General features: G+C 39.4%; 1 protein-coding gene across 1 annotated transcript in view; it reads left to right on the plus strand.

The window, feature by feature from the left end:
- LOC110590213 (zinc finger protein 383) overlaps positions 1–7,779 on the plus strand; it is a 79,187-nt gene extending 71,408 nt beyond the window's left edge. The window contains exon 6 of the mRNA XM_021700969.2: positions 6,577–7,779. Within this exon, the coding sequence (XP_021556644.2) occupies positions 6,577–7,767 (1,191 nt within the window). The 3' untranslated portion in view covers positions 7,768–7,779. The remainder of the gene's footprint in view (positions 1–6,576) is intronic.
- Positions 7,780–20,381: the final 12,602 nt, after the last annotated feature.

Consider the following 20,381-nt stretch of genomic DNA (forward strand, 5'->3'; position numbering starts at 1 on the left):
AGAGGTACAGATCTGAGATTCAACAGTCTTGCACAATTCACAGCGCTTACCAGAGCACATACCCTCCCCAGTGTCTATCACCCAGTCACCCCATCCTTCCCACCCCACCCCCCACTCCAGCAACCCTCAGTTTGTTTCCTGAGATTAAGAATTCCTCATATCAGTGAGATCATATGATACATGTCTTTGACTTATTTCGCTTAGCATAATACCCTCTATTTCCATCCACATTGTTGCAATGGCAAGATTTTGGGGTTTTTTTGATGGCTGCATAATACTCCATTGTGTATATACAGCACATCTTCTTTATCCATTCATCTGTCGATGGACATCTTGGCTCTTTCCACAGTTTGGCTATTGTGGACATTGCTGCTATAAACATCGGGGTGCATGTACCCCTTTGGATCACTACATTTTTATCTTTGGGGTAAATACCCAGTAGTGCAATTGCTGGGTCGTACGATAGCTCTATTTTCAACTCTTTGAGGAACCTCCATACTGTTTTCCAGAGTGGCTGCACCAGCTTGCATTCCCACCAACAGTGTAAGAGGGTTCCCCTTTCTCTGCATCCTCGCCAACATCTGTCATTTCCCGACTTGTTAATTTTAGCCGTTGTGACTGGTGTGAGGTGGTATCTCATTGAGGTTTTGATTTGGATTTCCCTGATGCTGAGCGAGGTTGAGCACTTTTTCATGTGTCTTTTGGCCATTTGGATGTCTTCTTTGGAAAAATGTCTGTTCATGTCTTCTGCGCATTTCTTGATTGGATTATTTTTTGAGTGTGCACATGTGTTGCGGGGGAGGGAGAGGTAGAGAGAGAATCCCAAGCAGGCTCTGTGCTCAGCACAGAGCCAGAGGCAGGGCCAATCCCATGACCTTGAGATCATGAACTGAGCTGAAATCAAGAGTGGGAAGCTTAACCGATGGAGCCACCTAGGTGGCCTAGTAATCCATTCCTTTTTATTGCCATATAATATTCCATTGTATGGACATAGCACATTTTGTTTACCCATTCAGAGACTGATGGGATATATGGGTTGTATCTACTTTTTGGCTATTGTGAATAGTGCTGCTAAGAACAATCGTACCAGTCTTACTGTGGGCATACATTTTCATTTGGGGGTCAATAAGTAGGTGTAAAATTTCTGGATTGTATGACATGTTTACATTTAACTTTTTTTTTTTTTTTTAAAGATTTTATTTATTTATTTGAGAGAGAGAATGAGATAGAGAGCATGAGAGGGGGTAGGGTCAGAGAGAGAGGCAGACTCCCTGCTGAGCAGGGAGCCCGACGTGGGACTCGATCCCGGGACTCCAGGATCATGACCTGAGCTGAAGGCAGTCGCTTAACCAACTGAGCCACCCAGGCGCCCTACATTTAACTTTTAAAGAAACTGCAAAATTATTTTCCGAAGTGGCTGTACATTTCTATTAGTATTTCTATTTTACATTTCTGTTTTCTATTTCTACATTTTCTATTAGCAGTGTGTTTCTCTACATCCTTGTTAGCACTTAGAATTGTCTCTAATTTTGATTACAGACATTCTAGTGGGGTGTGTAGTGGTATTTTATTGTGGTTTTAATTTGCATTTCCCTAGTGACTGATGATGTTGATCTTTTTCTTTTTTAAAGATTTTATTTATTTATTAGAGAGAGAGAGCATGAGTGGGGGGCGGGGCAGAGGGAGAAGCAGACTCCCTGCTGAGCCACCCAGGTGCCCTATGTTGATCTTTTTACGTACTTAGTAACCCTTTGCATATCTTCTTTAACAAAATAGCTATTCAGTTCTTTTGTCCATTTTTAAATTGGATTGTTTTGTCTTCTTTTTGAGTTATAAGAGTTTTTCATATACTCTAGATACAGTCCTATATCAGATACATGGTTTTCACATACTTTCAACTCTATATAAAGTCAAGTTTCAGAAAAAGGACAAGTCTGCGGCTTGTCTTTTCATTCTCTTCATGGTGTCTTTTCAAGCATAAAAGTTTTAAACTTTGGGCGCCTGGGTGGCGCAGTTGGTTAAGCGACTGCCTTCGGCTCAGGTCATGATCCTGGAGTCCTGGGATCGAGTCCCGCATCGGGCTCCCTGCTCGGCAGGGCGCCTGCTTCTCCCTCTGACCCTTCCCCCTCTCATGTGCTCTCTGTCTCTCTCATTCTCTCTGTCTCAAATAAATAAATAAAATCTTTACAAAAAAAAAAAAAAAGTTTTAAACTTTGGTGATGTCCAACTTAACAAAATTTTAAATGATTGTGCTTTTGGTGGTGTAACTAAGAACTTTTTGTCTTTTGTTTAGAATGTTTGGCTTGCTCATATTTAATATAATTATTGATATGGTTTAAGTCTGCCATTTTGCTACTTATTTTTTATGTGCTTCATGTTTTTTTATTCCCCTACCTTTTGGGTGTGTGTGTATATAATAATAATAATAATTATTATTATTTATTATATATATAATTTTTGTAGTTATTTTCTTAATTCAGTCTAGGCATTAAAAATGCATCTAATTTAACATAATCTACATAATTTACAGTTATCACCTTTTATAATAATCTTACACATTTCAGAGAAATTAAGAGAAGAATGGAGAAAAATATACATATGTAGTCTTTTATATTTACCCACATAGTTACCAGTTTTAGTGGTCCTCATTTGTTCCTGTGGATTTGAGTTAATGTCTGGTGTCATTTTTTTCAGCCTGGCAGACTTATTTAGTATTTCCTATAAGGCGTGTTTGCTAGCAACAGATACTCTCTGAGTACTTGTTAATCTGTGAATATCTGTATCAATTTCATTTCTGAAGGATAGTTTCGTGAGAATAGAATTCTTCCTTAGTAGCCTTTTCACCTTTATTTCAGCACCTTGAATAAATCATTCCATACTCCATTGTCTCTGATGAGAAGTTAGCACTAATCATATTGTTTCCTCCTGTGCATGTTGAATCATTTTCCTTTTGCTGCTTTCAAGATGTTCTCTTTTGTCTTTTTTTCTGATAGTCAACAGTTTGGCTATGATGTGTCTCTCTGGGGCTCTCTTTATGTTTTTCTTTCTTTTTTTTTTTTTTAAGATTTTATTTGAGAGAGAGAAAACACAAGAGGGGGGAGGGGCAAAAAGAGAGGGAGAAGCAGACTCCCCACTAGGCAGGAAGCCTGATGTGGGGCTCCATTCCAGGACGCCTGGATCATGACCCGAGCTGAAGGCAGACGCTCAACCAACTGAGCCACCCAGGCACCCCTGGAGTATTTTTTTAAAGATTTAAAAAAAAATTTTTTTTAAGATTTTATTTGAGAGAGAGAGTGCACTGGGCACAAGCACAAGTGGTGAGAGAGGCAGAGGGAGAGGGAGAAGTAGACTCCCCACTGAGCAGGGAGCCCAATGTGGGACTCGATCCCAAGACACTGGGTTCATGACCTGAGCCGGAGGCAGACGCTTAACCAACTGAGCCACCCAGGCACCCTCTTTATGTTTTATGTTTTCTTGCAGTTTGTTGAGCTTCTTGGATTTATAGACTAATGTTTTTCAACAAATTTCAGACTTTTTAGTTATTATTTCTTCAGACATTTTTTTTCTGCTCTTTTCTCTGTCTTCTCTTTCATGCGTTCCCATTACGCATAGATTGATTTATCTGATGGTGTCCCACAGGTTTCTGGGGCTCTTTGCTTTACTTCGATCTTTCTTTCACCTGGTTTTTCAGTTTAGGTAATTTCTACTGATTTATCTTCAACTTCATTGTTTCTGTTGCAAGCCCAAATATGCTGTTGTATCTTCCTAGTAATTTTGTCATTTCAGTTAATTTACTTTTTAATTCCAGAGTTTCCTTTTATTTCTTTTTAGTAATTTTTACTTTTTTTTTTTTTTAAAGATTTTTATTTATTTATTTGAGAGAGAGAGAGAACATGAGGAGGGGGTAGGCAGAGGGAGAGGGAGAAGCAGGCTCCCCACTAAGCAGAGAGCCCGATGCGGGGCTCGATCCCAGGACCCTGGGATCATGACCTGAGCCGAAGGCAGACACTTAACGACTGAGCCACCCAGGCGCCCCTAGTAATTTTTATTCTTTATTGAGATTTTTCTATTTCTTAAGTTACCATACTTTACGTTTTTACATGTTGTTTCCTTTAGTTCTTTAAATATATTCATAATATCAGCTTTGAACTCTTTCTTTCCCCCTGTAAATCAACATCTGGGCCACCCAGCAACAGTTTCTATTGTCTGCATTTTTTCCTCAGTATGGGTCACTCTTTTCCTGTTTCTTTGGAAACTGGATATTTTAGTATGTTTTAGCCCCTCTGAGAGCTGATGATGTTTCCTGCCTAGATATTGTTGTTGCCAGTTTTAGTAACTTTTCTAGACTGAATATGTGGAAAAAGTTTTCTCTGTGAAGGTGATATTTCCACTTGATTTGTTATTGTATTCTTGTGTTTATTTTTAATCCTGGCTTCCTGATTTCAGCCTTGTGTCTGCAGGGCTTAGTGATCTGCAACAATTGGCAATAGGTTGTGTTCAAAGACTTTGAACCAGTAAGGCTCCCTGCCTCTGCCCGTGGATGAATGGGTGGGTTGGGAGCTCCTTCAAAGTTCAGATAGTTTCCAAGTCTTGTCTGGCTTTTTACTTTCCACTGATCCCTCCAATTTTTCCTCTGTACCTGGTTATAGTCTCTGTGTCAGGCAGGGTTATGTGCATAGCTTGGGCCCCAGCCATCTCCCCTGCTTTTGCAAACAGCCTTCCAGTCAGCCAGGGCTGTGTGGAGAGTTTATCAAGCCCCTCCCTGGCTCTCTCACTTTCAGGTTTTCCCCTGCTGCATTTCTGGATGGTCTACCAGTCTTTTTTTTTCTTCTTGTTCTTCTTCTTTTGGTCCCAACCAAGAAAGACTGCAACCTCAGATAGCAGTCACTGGTGGCCTTCCCTGTTCGCTTACCACCTAGATCACATTTTTTTTTTTTAAAGATTTTATTTATTTATTTGAGAGAGAGAGAGAGAGAGAACACATGAGGGGGGGGAGGGTCAGAGGGAGAAGCAGGCTCCCCGCCGAGCAGGGAGCCCGATGCGGGACTCGATCCCGGGACTCCAGGATCATGACCTGAGCCGAAGGCAGTCGCTTAACCAACTGAGCCACCCAGGCGCCCACCTAGATCACATTTATTGACAGTTCCACCCAGCATTGGTTTTTCACCTTCCACTCAAATCAGGTGACTGTCCCTGGGTAGCAGCAACAGAACTGATGGTTTTATGACCTGACCTAGTATAACTACCATAACACCCAAGCTGGGAGATTGGAAGGGTGAGAGCAACTCCAGGCAATCATGCTCCAGATTCCCACTTTCCTTATCCAGAGTTCAGTGTTTTTCATGAATAAATACTTCTCAATGTATTGTATGTGTTGATTGATTTCTGGAAGTAAACTATTTACTCTGTCAAGTATTGTGAAAGTAAGTTTTTGGTATGAGTTTTCTACATTTTTTTTTTTTTTTAAGATTTAATTATTTATTTGACAGAGAGAGACACAGTGAGAGAGGGAACACAAGCAGGGGGAGTGGGAGATGGAGAAGCAGGCTCCCCGTGGAGCTGGGAGCCCGATGCGGGGCTCGATCCCAGGACCCTGGGATCATGACCTGAGCCGAAGGCAGACAGTTAACGACTGAGCCACCCAGGCGCTCCAGAGTTTTCTACATTGCAGTACGACAAGGGGCCAAAAACTTTTTCTGTAAGGGGCCACCCAGTAAATATTTTAAGCTTCCCAGGTCACATGCAGTCTGTTGCCTCATTGGTTTATTTGTTTGTTTGCTTATTTATTTATTTCTCTTTCTTTCTTTGAATCCTTAGAAAGGTAAAATCCATTTTTAGCTGGTGGGCCATACAAAAACAAGTTGCAGGCTGAATTCGGCCTACCTGACAAGTTTGCTAACTCCTGTGATTAAAAATGTAGTGTATAAAGTAAAATGAAAAATAGCTCTTCTTATAGATGCAAGGATGTCTGAGTGGGAGACAGATTGTGATATAAACATATTACAAACGACCAATGGGCAAAGCAAAATGGCCCCGGCCACCCTACTTGTGGCTACTCTGACTCAAAATATTCTTTCTTCAGCAGGATCAAAGCTAAACATTCAACCTTGTCCCCATTGCCCACTGGCATTCGCTAGTCAGCAAGGCCTCAGCCAGCATGTGTGGTTCAGTCACCTTCCTCAGCTCTTCTCAAGTTTATGTGCAGGAAACCATCTCCCCCTGGGGAAGCACTATCCAGAAGATCAAAACCAGCAGCAGAAGCAACTCTTTGATCAAACCTGCTGGAGTGACGAAGCAGAAATTCAAGAGACAGAAGAAGACTCCAAGCCCTTGTTGGGGAGAGTAAGCAAAAGAGGCACTTCAGAGGCGTTGTCCAGCCCACAGCAAGAACAGCCAGTAAGGTCCAAGCAAGACAACACAGCGGTGGACACAGGGCCCAGCCGAGACCAGAGGACAGACCTTGGGGGAACAGACAAAGTGTTGCATGGTGTAGAAGTCTCAGGATTTGGAGCAATCAAATATGGGGAGTTTGGGCTAGGCTTTATGAGGGAGTCAAACCTGCTCAGCTTCCAGAAGATGCACACAGGGGAGACACCTTACATGTACTCCGAGTGGGGACGGAGCTTTAGCAATATGTCAGCCCTCATCAAAAACCAGAGGACACCCTCTGGGGACAAGCCTTACGTGTGCAAGGAATGTGGACGAGGCTTTACCTGGAAGTCAAACCTCATCACACACCAGAGGACACACTCAGGGGAGAAACCTTATGTGTGCAAGGAGTGTGGACGAGGCTTTACTTGGAAGTCAAACCTCTTCACACACCAGAGGACACATTCAGGGGTCAAGCCGTATGTGTGCAAGGAGTGTGGGCAGAGCTTTAGCCTAAAGTCAAACCTTATCACACACCAGAGGGCACACTCGGGGGAAAAGCCTTATGTTTGCAGGGAGTGTGGGCATGGCTTTCGCCAGCATTCACATCTCATCAGACATAAGAGGACACATTCGGGAGAGAAGCCCTATGTGTGCAGGGAGTGTGAGCAAAGCTTTAGCCAGAAGTCACACCTCATTAGGCACTTAAGGACACACACAGGAGAGAAGCCTTATGTATGCACAGAATGTGGGCGCCATTTTAGCTGGAAATCAAACCTCAAGACACACCAGAGGACACACTCAGGGGTTAAACCTTATGTATGCCTGGAGTGTGGGCAGTGCTTTAGCCTGAAGTCAAACCTCAGCAAACACCAGAGGTCACACACGGGGGAGAAGCCATTTGTGTGCAGGGAATGTGGGAGGGGCTTTACCAGGAAATCAACCCTTATCACACACCAGAGGACACACTCAGGGGAAAAGCCATTTGTATGCAGGGAGTGTGGGCGAGGCTTTAATGATAAGTCAACCCTCATTTCACACCAGAGAACACATTCAGGGGAAAAGCCTTTCATATGCAGGGAGTGTGGTAGAAGGTTTAGCCAGAAGCCAAACCTATTTAGGCACAGGAGGGCACACTCAGGTAGCATACCCTTTGAGTGCAGGGAGTGTGGGCAAGGCTTTTGTGATAAGTTAACTCTCGTCACACACCAGAAGGCACACTCAGGGGGGAAGCCTCACGTGTGCAGGGAGTGTGGGCAAGGCTTTAGCCGGCAGTCACACCTTATTAGACATCAGAGGATACATTCGGGAGAGAAGCCTTATATTTGTAGGAAGTGTGGGCGAGGCTTTAGTCGGAAATCAAACCTCATCAGACATCAGAGGACACACTCAGGATAGAAACCTTGTATGTACGAGTGTAGTGAAATCTTTAACCAAGACTCATACGTCGTGAGATGCCAGAAGTCACACCTAGGGCTGTGGCTTTAGTAGTAAGTCAGCCATTGCCAGACACCAAGGTGGAGACATCTTATGTGTGACAGGAGTGTTCACGAGCCTCATGGTAAGAGTCCACATCTCCAGTCCACATGAAGGAGAACTGCTGGCTCATTTTCAGGAGCTTGGCATTCCCTGATGGGGTTGGTGGGTTGTGGAAGATCTGTCAGGTAACGTGATGGGAGGTTGGTACTTTTAAGTAGGTTGAAATTAGGGAATGGAGGCTCTAGGGCAGGGAGCCTGCTTCTCCCTCTGACCCTCTCCCCTCTCATGTGCTCTCTGTCTCTCTCATTCTCTCTGTCTCAAATAAATAAATAAAATCTTAAAAAAAAAAAAAAAAAGGAAATCACTAGCTCAGATAATATGAGGTACAGAGGTCTTTTTAATTGAATTTAATTTTTTATTTTAAGTAGGCTCCATGCCCAACATGGGGCTTGAACTCACAACCCTGAGATTGAGTCACATGCGCTAGTGACTGAGCCAGCCAGGCACCCCAATGTGTAGGAGTCTTAGTTTTCGTTCAAAATCTAAGTTTCAGTGGAGTGAGAAGAACCTGGTGAAGAATTGTGGAATATTATCCTAGATGGAGCTGCTGGTGTGGCTTGCCCTTCTCATTCCTTCCCATGGTAAATCCTGGCCTGCTGCTATTTCTCCTTCTCAATAGAAAAATACTTTTGAGAGTTTTAATCTCTTTGCATCTTAGAATTGAATTACTCTTTTCCATAAAATGATGTCACAAAAATAAGGATTCCAAAAGTAAACATGTATCTTTTTTACTGTTTTTTTTTAACTTTAAGAAGAAATATTTCAGTTTTCAATGTAATCAGTCTGTAAATCCAAAAGATCTTGCCTTAAATTATTTAAAATTCTCAACAACGAAAAATAAAGCATTGCTGATATCTGAAGATTCAAACAGATTCAAAGAGACTCAAACCCGGGGAGGCATTTATATAGAACAGCAACCAAACAGAGACCGGAAATGGTAGAAAGATGCCCTACACTTTGGCCCTACCCAGTGTCCACCTGTACTGATTCTTAAATCTGCATTAGATCCTCTGCTTAGAACCTCTCAGAAGACAGAATTGGAACAGGCCACCTGAGTTCTCCACTTGGGCCTAGCATTAAAACCTGTGTGCAAGTCTGGAAGCTGATTAGGAGGCAAGCACTGGATGGTGTTCATATATGTGAATCTTCAAAATCTTACGGTTTTCTTTTTCTTTTTTTTTTTTAAAGATTTATTTATTTATTTGAGAGAGCAAGAATGGGGGGGGGGAGGGTCAGAGGGAGAAGCAGGCTCCTCGCTGAGCAGGGAGCCCGATGCGGGACTCGATCCCGGGACTCCGGGATCATGATCCGAGCCGAAGGCAGTCGCCCAACCAACTGAGCCACCCAGGCGCCCTGGTTTTATTTTTCTTTTTCCAGTCTGTCTGGACTAGCTATCTACCAGTGCCCCATATTTCATATCCTGAGATAGATAACAGCTCTAGATGTTTAAAACAAACAAAAAGTGCCCGAGCTCAACCACTGCCCATCCTACCACTCCTATGGTTAAGTAATAGACTATACTGCATGAAGAAAAATTTGGAGAAAAGATGATGAACAGTATGAAATAATATCACTTCAAATCCATAAGCCTGTTATGGTCACCACTGAAATCTGTTTCAAAAGGGGGTGGCAGGGGCACCTGGCTGGCTTAGTCAGGTAGAGCATGGGACTCCTGATCTTGGGATTGTGAGTTTGAGCCCCATGTTGGATGTAGAGATTACTTAAAAAAAAAAAAAAGTAAAAGAAAGGGGTGACAGTAACTATTCTGTTTTAACTTATTATGGATCAGTGGTTCTCTAAGTGTGGTCAGAGGATGTTTGGGGGCCCTTTCGGGTGATCTACATGGTCAAAACAAATTTCATTATAACACTAAGACCTGATTTGCTTTTTTCTCTTGTGCTGAAATTTGCACTAATTGTGCAAAAAGCGATGGTGGGGAAACTGCTGGGCCTTTAGCTTGAATCAGGACAGTGTTATCAAACTGTACTATATAGTTCTTGTGTTCTTTACCACCACACACTTGTGGTAAAAACTTGCTAGTTCCACTTAAGAATGTTCTTCATAAAACAGTTAAAATTAGTTTTGTTGAACTTGACCCTGAGTACAAAAATTTTAAATTATACTTTTTATTTTGAGATAATTTTAGATTTACATGCATTTGTAAGAAATTATGTAGAGAGATCCCATGAGCTCTTTGCCCAGTTTACCCCAATGGTAATGTCTTGCAAAACTATAATGTTACAACCAGGATATTAAAATTTCTATATATATTCATCTTCTAAGTATTTTATGTGATGAAGAGAGAAAGGCACATAAAGTTTTTATTCATGCCGAAATATCAAGTTGTTTCCAGGAAATGCACTTTTATGATTGAGTTGTGAGCTGAAGTAGCCACCTTTTTATGGGCACCAATTTTATTTGAAAGAGTAACTGACAAATTTTGAATAAGAAGATGAAGACCGGTATATCTGCTAAACATTTTGTCAAAAATGAAGTGATTTATAAAACCTGACAGTAAAGAAAACTGGTAGTAATTTTTGTTAATTAATTAGCAAAAAAATTAGCCACTGTTAAGCGGCTGCCTTCGGCTCGGGTCATGATCCCAGGGTCCTGGGATTGAGCCCCGCATCAGGCTCCCTGCTCAGTGGGGAGTCTGCTTCTCCCTCTCCATCTGCCTGCCGCTCTGCCTGCTTGTGTTCGCTCTCTCTCTCTCTGTCAAATAAATATTTATAAAAAAATAGTGTCTGTCACCATGAACTTGACAGCTTTCTAATACTTAGTCTTTTGTGATGAGATTACTAATGATATTAATGAATGTGATTTTGTAATACCATATAATGAAATATGTCAACATTTGGAAGGTCTGCCTAACTCATTGAACCAGTATTTTCTAAATGATTACTGTGTGATGCTACAAGATCATCTGTGGTGATATTAAAGTATAAGATAGACAAATGGATTTTAATTTAAGAGAAGCTAGAGGGGGGCGCCTGGGTGGCTCAGTCGTTGGGCGTCTGCCTTCGGCTCAGGTCATGATCCCAGGGTCCTGGGATCGAGCCCCGCATCGGGCTCCCTGCTCAGCGGGAAGCCTGCTTCTCCCTCTCCCTCTGCCCCTGCTTGTGTTCCCTCTCTTGATATCTCTCTCTGTCAAATAAATAAATAAAATATTTAAAAAAAAAAAGAAGCTAGAGGTGCCTGGCTTGCTCGGTTGGTGGAGCATGCAGCTCTTGATCTCGGAGTTGTGAGTTCGAGCCCAACCTTGGGGATAGAGTTTACTTAAAAAAAAAACTGCAAAAAAAAATTAAAATTAATACCAATCTTAGAGAGATAAAGGTCAGATTCCACATTACAGTAACATTTAAGAAGTTACCACTTGTTGATTTTTGGTGTAGTGTCAATAATATTGACAAATATCTGAAAAGGCCATTAGAATACTTCTTCATTTTTAAATTCTGGATGTGTGAGTCCAGATTTTCTTTATCTTGGCAGATTAAATGCAAGAGCACACTGGGATGCCTGGGTGGCTCAGTAGGTTGAGTGTCCAACTCTTGATTTTGGCTCAGGTCATAATCTCAGGGTTCTGAGCTCAAGCCCCATGTCAGGCTCCATGCTGGGTGTGGAGCATGCTTGTGATTCTCTCCTTCTGCCCGTCTCGCCACCCCCCTCTTAATAAATAAATAAATAAATAAATAAATAAATAAATAAATGCAAGAGCACATATAAAATATCAGCTGTATTCTGTTACACTTATGATTAAAGAGATTTTCAAAAATATAAAATAATGCCACTCTTCTCACTGATTTATTTGGTTATTTTTTTTTTAAGATTGTATTTATTTATTTGACAGAGAGAGACACAGCGAGAGAGGGAACACAGCAGGGGGAGTGGGAGAAGGAGAAACAGGCTCCCTGCGGAGCTGGGAGCCCGACGCAGGGCTGGATCCCAGGACCCTGGGATCATGGCCTGAGCCGAAGGCAGATGCTTAACAACTGAGCCACCCAGGTGCCCCTATTTGGTTATTTTTTGGTGGAAAATATTCAAACTCAAGTGGAAGTAAAACACTTTACTTTTCATTTTAAGTGCATTGTTTCTAGATGTTTATGGTCTTGGGGTGCCTGGCTGGCTCAGTATGCAACTCTTGGGTTGTGAGTTTGAGCCCCACCTTGGGTGTAGAGATTACTTTTAAAAATAAAAATCTTTAAGAGTGCCTGGGTGGCTCATTCGGTTAAGCTTCCGACTCTTGGTTTTGGCTCAGGTCATGATTTCAGGGTCGTAGGATTGAGCCCCAAGTCAAGCCCCACATCGCATTCCGTGCACTCAGCACAGAGTCTGTTTGGGATTCTCTCTCCCTTTACCTCTGTGCCTCCCCCTGCTGTAACTAACTAACTAAATAAATAAATAAAATCTTTTTAAAAAATAAAAATCCTTAAAGTTTAGGGGTGCCTGCATGGCTCAATCTGTAGAGCATGTGACTCTTGATCTCAGAGTCATGAGTTTAAGCCCCATGTTGGATATGGAACCTATTTACAAAAAAATTAAAAATGTTTAGATGTTTATGGTCTATATCACAGCAAACAATACTTCACATAAATGCCAGAAAAAAAAAAGTTACACATTATAATACCTAACATACTATTAACATCTATGCCTTATATAATTTAAACAAGACACGGGGCATCTGACTGGCTTAGTTGGTGGAGCATGTGACTCTTGATCTCAGGGTCATGAGTTCGGGCCCATGTTGGGTGTAGAGATTACAAAAATAAATAAATAAATAAATAAACTTAAAAAAAAATTTAAACTAACCATAGACGAAAATTACCAAATAAGCAAAACAAATGCAAAGAAAATGCTTGTTAACACCCACTGACAGATGTAAACCTACAATCTGAAGTATGCTGTTCTATCTGGACACAACACAGACATCTTGAGGAATCTCTTTTGCTAGAACTAAATTGCATAATTACTTAATCTCCTCCGTGCCCATAGCTATGTCTCTTTCTGAATATTCTTGCCAATTATTTTTCTATTTTTTTAATAAAAAAAGCTTTATTCTTTTAATCACATTTTCAATGTGTCTTTTTATTTTATGTTTTATTATTTTCTATTAATTACTAACCTCTTGAAGCTAATTTTTATTGCTTTTTGAAGCTTCTTTAATCATACTTAAGGCTTTTTTTTAACCCTTTTCCTTTTTTATTCTGAAAGTCAAGTCAGTTATAATTTTTATTTTTATTTTTATTTTCTCCTTTAGCCAAGAATTACTATTTCTACAAATGGCTAGATGGATGAGTTCATTTTTAGAATCTCCTAGTGTTTAGTTTTTTTATTTTATAGCTTTATAGTCAATATATTTTGTGATTTCTTCCATTTTAATTCATAAAGTTTAGTTTTGAATCTAATCAAGTTCTGTGAATTTTCATGTTATCTTAAAAAGCAAGTGTTTAACATGTGTATATGTATATTTTAACAATATTATACCAAAATTAACACAAAAGTTTGCAAACTGATGTTTTTCTATATAGTTACCTCATCATTCTCTTGTTTTGTATTGATTATGTCTTTTATTTAATTTATATTATATGCTTAACACATGTAAAATTAGATTTGTAATGTAAATATAGGTGTAAGTAATATTAATAGAACAAACACCATTGTATTCAGCCCAGCAGAAGAAATTAGCCTTAATTATCTTTAAAAACTTAGCACTTCCATTTCTGTAAGTGGTTATAATAAATAAAATTTATGATCATGTTAAGAAACTTTTCTCCAGGGCGCCTGGGTGGCTCAGTTGGTTAAGCGACTGCCTTCAGCTCAGGTCATGATCCTGGAGTCCCGGGATCGAGTCCCACATCGGGCTCCCTGCTCAGCGGGGGGTCTTCTCCCTCTGATCCTCTTCTCTCTCGTGCTCTCTGTCTCTCATTCTCTCTCTCTCAAATAAATAAATAAAAATAAAAAATAAAATCTTGAAAACAAAAACAAAAACTTTTCTCCAGGTATTTCAATCAAAGTTTGCTTAATACATTTCAAAGCTCTTTTATTTAGATCTATAGAAATTAATAACTTTTTTTTAAATTTTATTTTATTATGTTATGTTAATCCCCATACATTACATCATTAGTTTTTGATGTAGTGTTCCATGATTCATTGTTTGTGCATATCACCCAGTGCTCCATGCAGAACATGCCCTCTTTAATACCCATCACCAGACTAACCCATGCCCCCACCCCCCTCCCCTTTAGAACCCTCAGTTTGTTTCTCAGAGTCCATAGTCTCTCCTGGTTCATCTCCCCCTCCGATTCCCCCCTTCATTTTCCCCTTCCTACTATCTTCCTTTTTTTTTTTAACATATAATGTATTATTTGTTTCAGAGGTCTAGGTCTGTAATTCAACAGCCCTACACGATTCACAGCGCTCACCATAGCACATACCCTCCCCAATGTCTATCACCCATCCACCCCATCCCTCCCACCCCCCACCACTCCAGCAACACTCAGTTTGTTTCCTGAGATTAAGAATTCCTCATATCCGTGCTGAGCGAAATAAGTCAATCAGAGAAAGACATGTATCATATGATCTCACTGATACGAGGAATTAATAACATTTCTTCTTGATGGATTTTCTCTTTTAAAACCATGGAGCAACCTCAAGTCCCATTCAGTGCTTTTAATTAGTCTGTTCTCAATACTGTTTGCATTTGTCTTTTTTGGTAGTATTTGCTTTACTCACTTTTTCATTTTCATCTTGATATTCTTGTTTCGTGAATAGAGTGTCCTATTCAAGTACTGGGAGCCACAGTCAGAACAAGTAAGTAAGAAAGAGAAATAAAAGACATCTACTTTGGAAAGGAGTAAGTAAAACCATCTCTATTTGCAGACATTGGTCTATATATAGAAAATCAGAGTGAACCCACAAAGAAACTACTAATAAACAAATTGAGCAAAGTTATAGAATACAAGATCAACAAACGAAAATCCGTTGTATTTTCATACACCAGCAACGAACCATCTGAAAAGGAGAGTCGGGAAACCATTTCATTAACATCAAAGAGAATAAAATACCAAAGAATAAATTTAATGAAGGAGGTAAAAGACTTGTACACTGAAAACTGCAAAATATTAAAAAAAACCTTTAAGACCACAAAATTTAAGAAGACCTTAGGGCACTTGTGATGAGCACTGGGTGTTATATGAAGTGATGAATCACTAAATTCTACTCCTGAAACTAATATTAATTTAGATTTCTAGACTTTAAATGTAAGAACAAAAGTTAAAAAGTTATTAGCAAAAAACAGGAATATATGCATGACCTATTTGGCAATAGATTCTTAGATTTGACACCAAAAGTATGAGCAATACAAAATTTAGATACATTGAACTTCATAAAAATTAAAAACTGAATGTGCAAAAAAGGATATTATCAAGAAAGTGAAATGACAATATATAGAGTGGTACAAAATATTGGCAAATCATATATCTGATAAGGGTTTAGTATACTGAATATATAAAGGATTACTACAACTTAGAACAAAATAATGATACAATTTAAAAGTGGGCAGGGGTGCCTAGCTGGCTCAGTAGGTTAGGTTATGTGACTCTTAATCTCTGGGTCCTGAGTTCAAGCCCCATGTTGGGCATAGAGCCTACTAAAAAAAAGGTGGGGGGGGCAAAGATTGAGGTTGAATCAGTCACCAGTGGCCAATGATTTAATCAACTGGTCCTATTAATGAAGCCTCCATGAAAACCCAAACAGATGGGGTTCAGAGAGCTTCTGGGTTGGTGAATCCATGGAGATTTGGGAAGACTGGTGCTCAGAGAGAGCATGGAAGCTCCAGGCCCTTTCCTCATACCCTGCTCTATGCATCCCTTCCTTCTGACTGTTCCTGAGTTATATCCTTTCATAATAAATCAGTAGTCTAAGCCAAGATGGAGCTGTACCTGCCTGGGGTGCCATATCAGCAAACTAAAACTTAGATAACTTTTGTGTCCCTGTAAATACTCTATTTGACCAGAAATGCAATCCAGTCAGCTAATCCTCAAATGCAAAGCCAACTCTGGGCCTTCTCACTCCCAACAAGGTTGACTATGTGGCCCCAGCCAATCAGATATTTTCTATTTGTCTCTTCCCTCTTCTTTATTCTTTATCTTATAAAAATTTCTTGCCTTCCAACTCATTTTGTAGTTCCCTGAGACTGCCCATGAGTGTTAAATAAACTTTGTTCCTATCACCAAATAAATAAATATAAATAAATAAATAAAGTAAGTAAGTAAGTAAGTAAGTAAGTATGGGCCAAGTTCTTGAGCAGACATTTCTCCAAAGAATGGCTAAGAAACACATAAAAAAATGTTCATCATCATTGGTTATTAAGGAAATGCAAATCAAAACCACAATAAGATACAACTTCATACCCATTAGGATACGTATAATAAACAAATAAAAACGGAAAGTAACAAGTGTTGGCAAGGACATGGAAAATTGGGAATCTTCATACATTGCTGGTGGCAATGTAAAATGGTGCAGTTACTATGGAAAATAATTTGGCAGTTCCTATAAAATGAAACTTGCAGTTACCATATTATCCAGCAAATCCACTTCTGGGTATATACCCAGAAGAAACAGGTACTCAGAACAAAATCTTTCTATTTTATCATTTTATTTTATTTTATTTTCATCATGATAAAAGTACTTTTTAATCCCCATCACCTATTTCTCCCTTCCCCCCACCCACCTCCCCTCTGGTAACCATCAGTTTGTTTCCTATAGTTAAGAGTCTGTTTCTTGGTTTGTCTCTCTCTATTTTCCTTTCCTTATTTGTTTTGTTTCTTAAATTCCACAAATGAGTGAAATCATATGGAATTTGTCTTTCTCTGACTTATTTTGGTTAGCATTATACTCTCCAGCTCCATCCATGTCATTGCAAATGGTAATATTTGCATTGCATTGCATTCCCACCAACAGTACAAGGGGGTTCCTATTTCTCCACATCCTCACCAACACCTGTTGTTTCTTGTGTTGTTGATTTTAGCCATTCTGACAAGTGTGAGCCTGTATCTCATTATAGTTTTGATTTGCATTTCCCTGGATGATGAGTGATGTTGAGCATCTTTTCATGTGTCTGCTGGCTATCTGCATGTCTTCTTTGGAAAAATGTTTATTCATGACTTCTGCTCATTTGTTAATTGGATTATTTGTTTTTTGGCTGTTGAGTCATAGAAGTTCTTTATATATTTTGGATACTAACCCTTTATCAGATATGTCATTTGCAAATATCTTCTCCCACTCAGTTGGTTACCTTTTAGTTTTGTTGATCATTTCCTTTGCTATACAGAAACTTTGTATTCTGATGTAGTCTCAATAGTTTATTTTTGCTTTTATTTCCCTTCCCTCAGGAGACATATCTAGAAAAATGTTGCTATGGCCAATGTCAGAGAGATTACTGCCTATGCTCTTTTCAAGGATTTTTATGTTTTAGGTCTCACATTTAGGTCTTTAATTCATTTTTAGTTTATTTTTGTTTATGGTGGAAGAAGGTGATCCAGTTTCATTCTTTTGCATGCAGCTGTCCAGGTTTCCCAGCACCATTTATTGAAGAGACTGTTTTTTCCTGCTTGCTTTGTCAAAGATCAACTGACCATATTATTGTGGGTTTATTTCTGGGGTTTCTATTCTGTTTCATTGATCTATGTATCTTTTTTTGTGCCAGTACCATACTGTTTTGGTTGCTACAGCTTTGTAATATAACTTGAAGTCTGGAATTTGCAATACCTCCAGTTTTGTTTTTCTTTTTCAGGATTCCTTTGGCTGTTCAGGTTTTTTCTGATTTCAGACAAATTTTAGGGTTGTTTTTTCAAGTTCTGTGAAAAAATGTTTGGTAGGGATTTCATTAATCTGTAGATTGCTTTGGGTAGTATAGACATTTTAACAGTATTAATTCTTTCAATCCATGAGCATAGAATGTCTTTCCATTTCTTTGTGTCATCTTCATTTATTTTTTAAGATTTTATTTATTTAGGGATGCCAGGGTGGCTCAGTCAGTTAAGCTTCTGCCTTTGGCTCGGGTCATGATCCCAGGGTTCTGGGATCGAGTCCTGCTTCAGCCTCCTTGTTCAGCGGGAAGCCTGCTTCTCCCTCTGCCTCCCACTCCCTCTGCTTGTGCTAGCTTGCTTGCTCTCTCTCACAAATAAATTAAGATTTTATTTATTTATTTGTGAAAGAGAGAGGGCACACGAGTGGGGGGGAGGGGCAGAGGGAGAAGCAGGCTCCCTGCTCGGTGGGGCTCAATCCCAAGACCCTGAGATCATGACCTGAGCTGAAGGCAGCTACTTAACCGATTGAGCCACCCAGGCACCCCTCATTTTCAAGTTTTTCATCAATGTTTTATAGTTCTCAGAGTGCAAGTGTTTCACCTCTTTGGTTAAGTTTATTCCTAGGTATTTTATTATTTTTGGTGCAACTGTAAATGGGATTGTTTTCCTAATTTCTCTTTCCTCTGCTTCATTATTAATTTATAGAAATGCAACAGATTTCTGTACATTGATTTTGTATCTTGCCACATTACTGAATTCATTTATCAGTTCTAGTAGTTTTCTGGTGGAGTCTTTAGAGTTTTCTACATATAATGTCATGTCATCTGCAAATAGTGAAAGTTTTACTTCCTCCTGACCAATTTGGATGCCTTTTATTTATTTTTCTTCTCTGTTGCTGTGGCTAGGACATCCAGTACTATGTTGAATAAAAGTGGTAAGAGGGATTAAGGAGTGTATTTGTGATGAGCACTGGGTGTGGTACGGAAGTATTGAATCACTATATTGTATACCTGAAACTAAGATTACACTATATGTTAACTAACTGGAATTTAAATAAAAATTTTTGTAGACGTGGTGAGAGTTGACATCTTTGTCTTGTTCTTGACCCTATGGGAAAAGCTCTCAGTTTTTTCCCATTGAGGATGATGTTGGTGTTTCATATAAGGTCTTTATTATGTCAAGTTATGTTCCCTCTAAACCTACTTTGTTGAGGGTTTTTATCATGAATGGATGTTGTACTTTGTCAAATGATTTTTCTGCATCTATTGAAATAATCATACAGTTTTTATCCTTTCTCTTATTGATGTGATATATCACATTGATTTGCGAATGAACCACCCTGCTTCCTGGGAATAAATCCTTCTTGATTGTGATGAATGATTTTTTTAAAGTATTGTTAAATTTGATTTGCTAATATTTTATTGAGGGTTTTTGCATTTATGTTCATCTGAGATGTTGGCCTATAATTCTCTTTTTTTGTGGTGTCTTTATCTGGTTTTGGTATTAGGGTAATGCTGGCCTCATAGAATGAATTTGGAAGTTTCCTTTCTCTTCTTTTGTTTTGAATATTTTGAGAATAGTACTAACTCTTCTTTAAATGTTTGGTAGAATTCTCTTGTGAAGCCGTCTGGTCCTGGACTTTTGTTTTTTGGGAGTTTTTTGATTACTGAGTCAATTTCTTTGCTGGTAATTGGTCTGTTCAACTTTCAATTTCTTCCTGCTTCAGTTTTGGTAGGTTATATGTTTCTAGGAATTTTTCCATTTCTTCTAGTTTGTCCAATTTGTTGCCATATAGTTTTTCATAATATTCTCTTACAGTTGCTTGTGTTTCTGTGGTATCGGTTGTTATTTCCCCTCTTTCATTAATTTTGTTTTATTTGAGTCCTTTCTCTTCTTTGATGAGTCTGGCTAGAGGTTTATCAATTTTGTTGATCTTTTCAAATAACCAGCTCCTAGTTTCATTGATCTGTTCTATTGTTTTTTTTTTTAGTTTCTGTGTCATTTATTTGTGCTCTAATTTTACAATTTTCTTCCTTCCATTAGTTTTGGGTTTTGTTTGTTCTTCTTTTCTAGCTCCTTTAGGCACAAGGTTAGGTTGTTTATTTGAGATTTTTCTTGCTTCTTGAGGTAGGCCTGTATTGCTATAAACTTCCCCCTCCACACCAGCTTTTGCTGCATCCCAAAGATTTTGGATCATTGGATTTTCATTTTCATTTGTTTCCATGTAATTTTTTTTTTTTTTAAGATTTTATTTATTTATTTGACAGAGAGAGACACAGCGAAAGAGGGAATACAAGCAGGGGGAATGGGAGAGGGAGAAGCAGGCTTCCCGCGGAGCAGGGAGCCCGATGCGGGGCTCGATCCCAGGACCCTGGGATCATGACCTGAGCCGAAGGCAGACGCTTAACGACTGAGCCACCCAGGCGCCCCAGTTTCCATGTAATTTTTAAATTCCCTCTTTGATTTCTTGATTTACCCATTTCCTGTTTAGTAGCGTGTTATTTAACCTCCATATAGTTGTGCTTTTTACAGATTTTTTCTTGTGGCTGACTTCCAGTTTCATAGTGTTGTGGTCAGAAAAATGCATGGTATGACTTCAATCTTTGTGAATTTGTTGAGAGTTGTTTTGTGACATGTGATCTGTTCTGGAGAATGTTTCATGTGCAT

This window comes from Neomonachus schauinslandi, chromosome 16 (assembly GCF_002201575.2).
Source record: "Neomonachus schauinslandi chromosome 16, ASM220157v2, whole genome shotgun sequence".
NCBI lineage: Eukaryota > Metazoa > Chordata > Mammalia > Carnivora > Phocidae > Neomonachus > Neomonachus schauinslandi.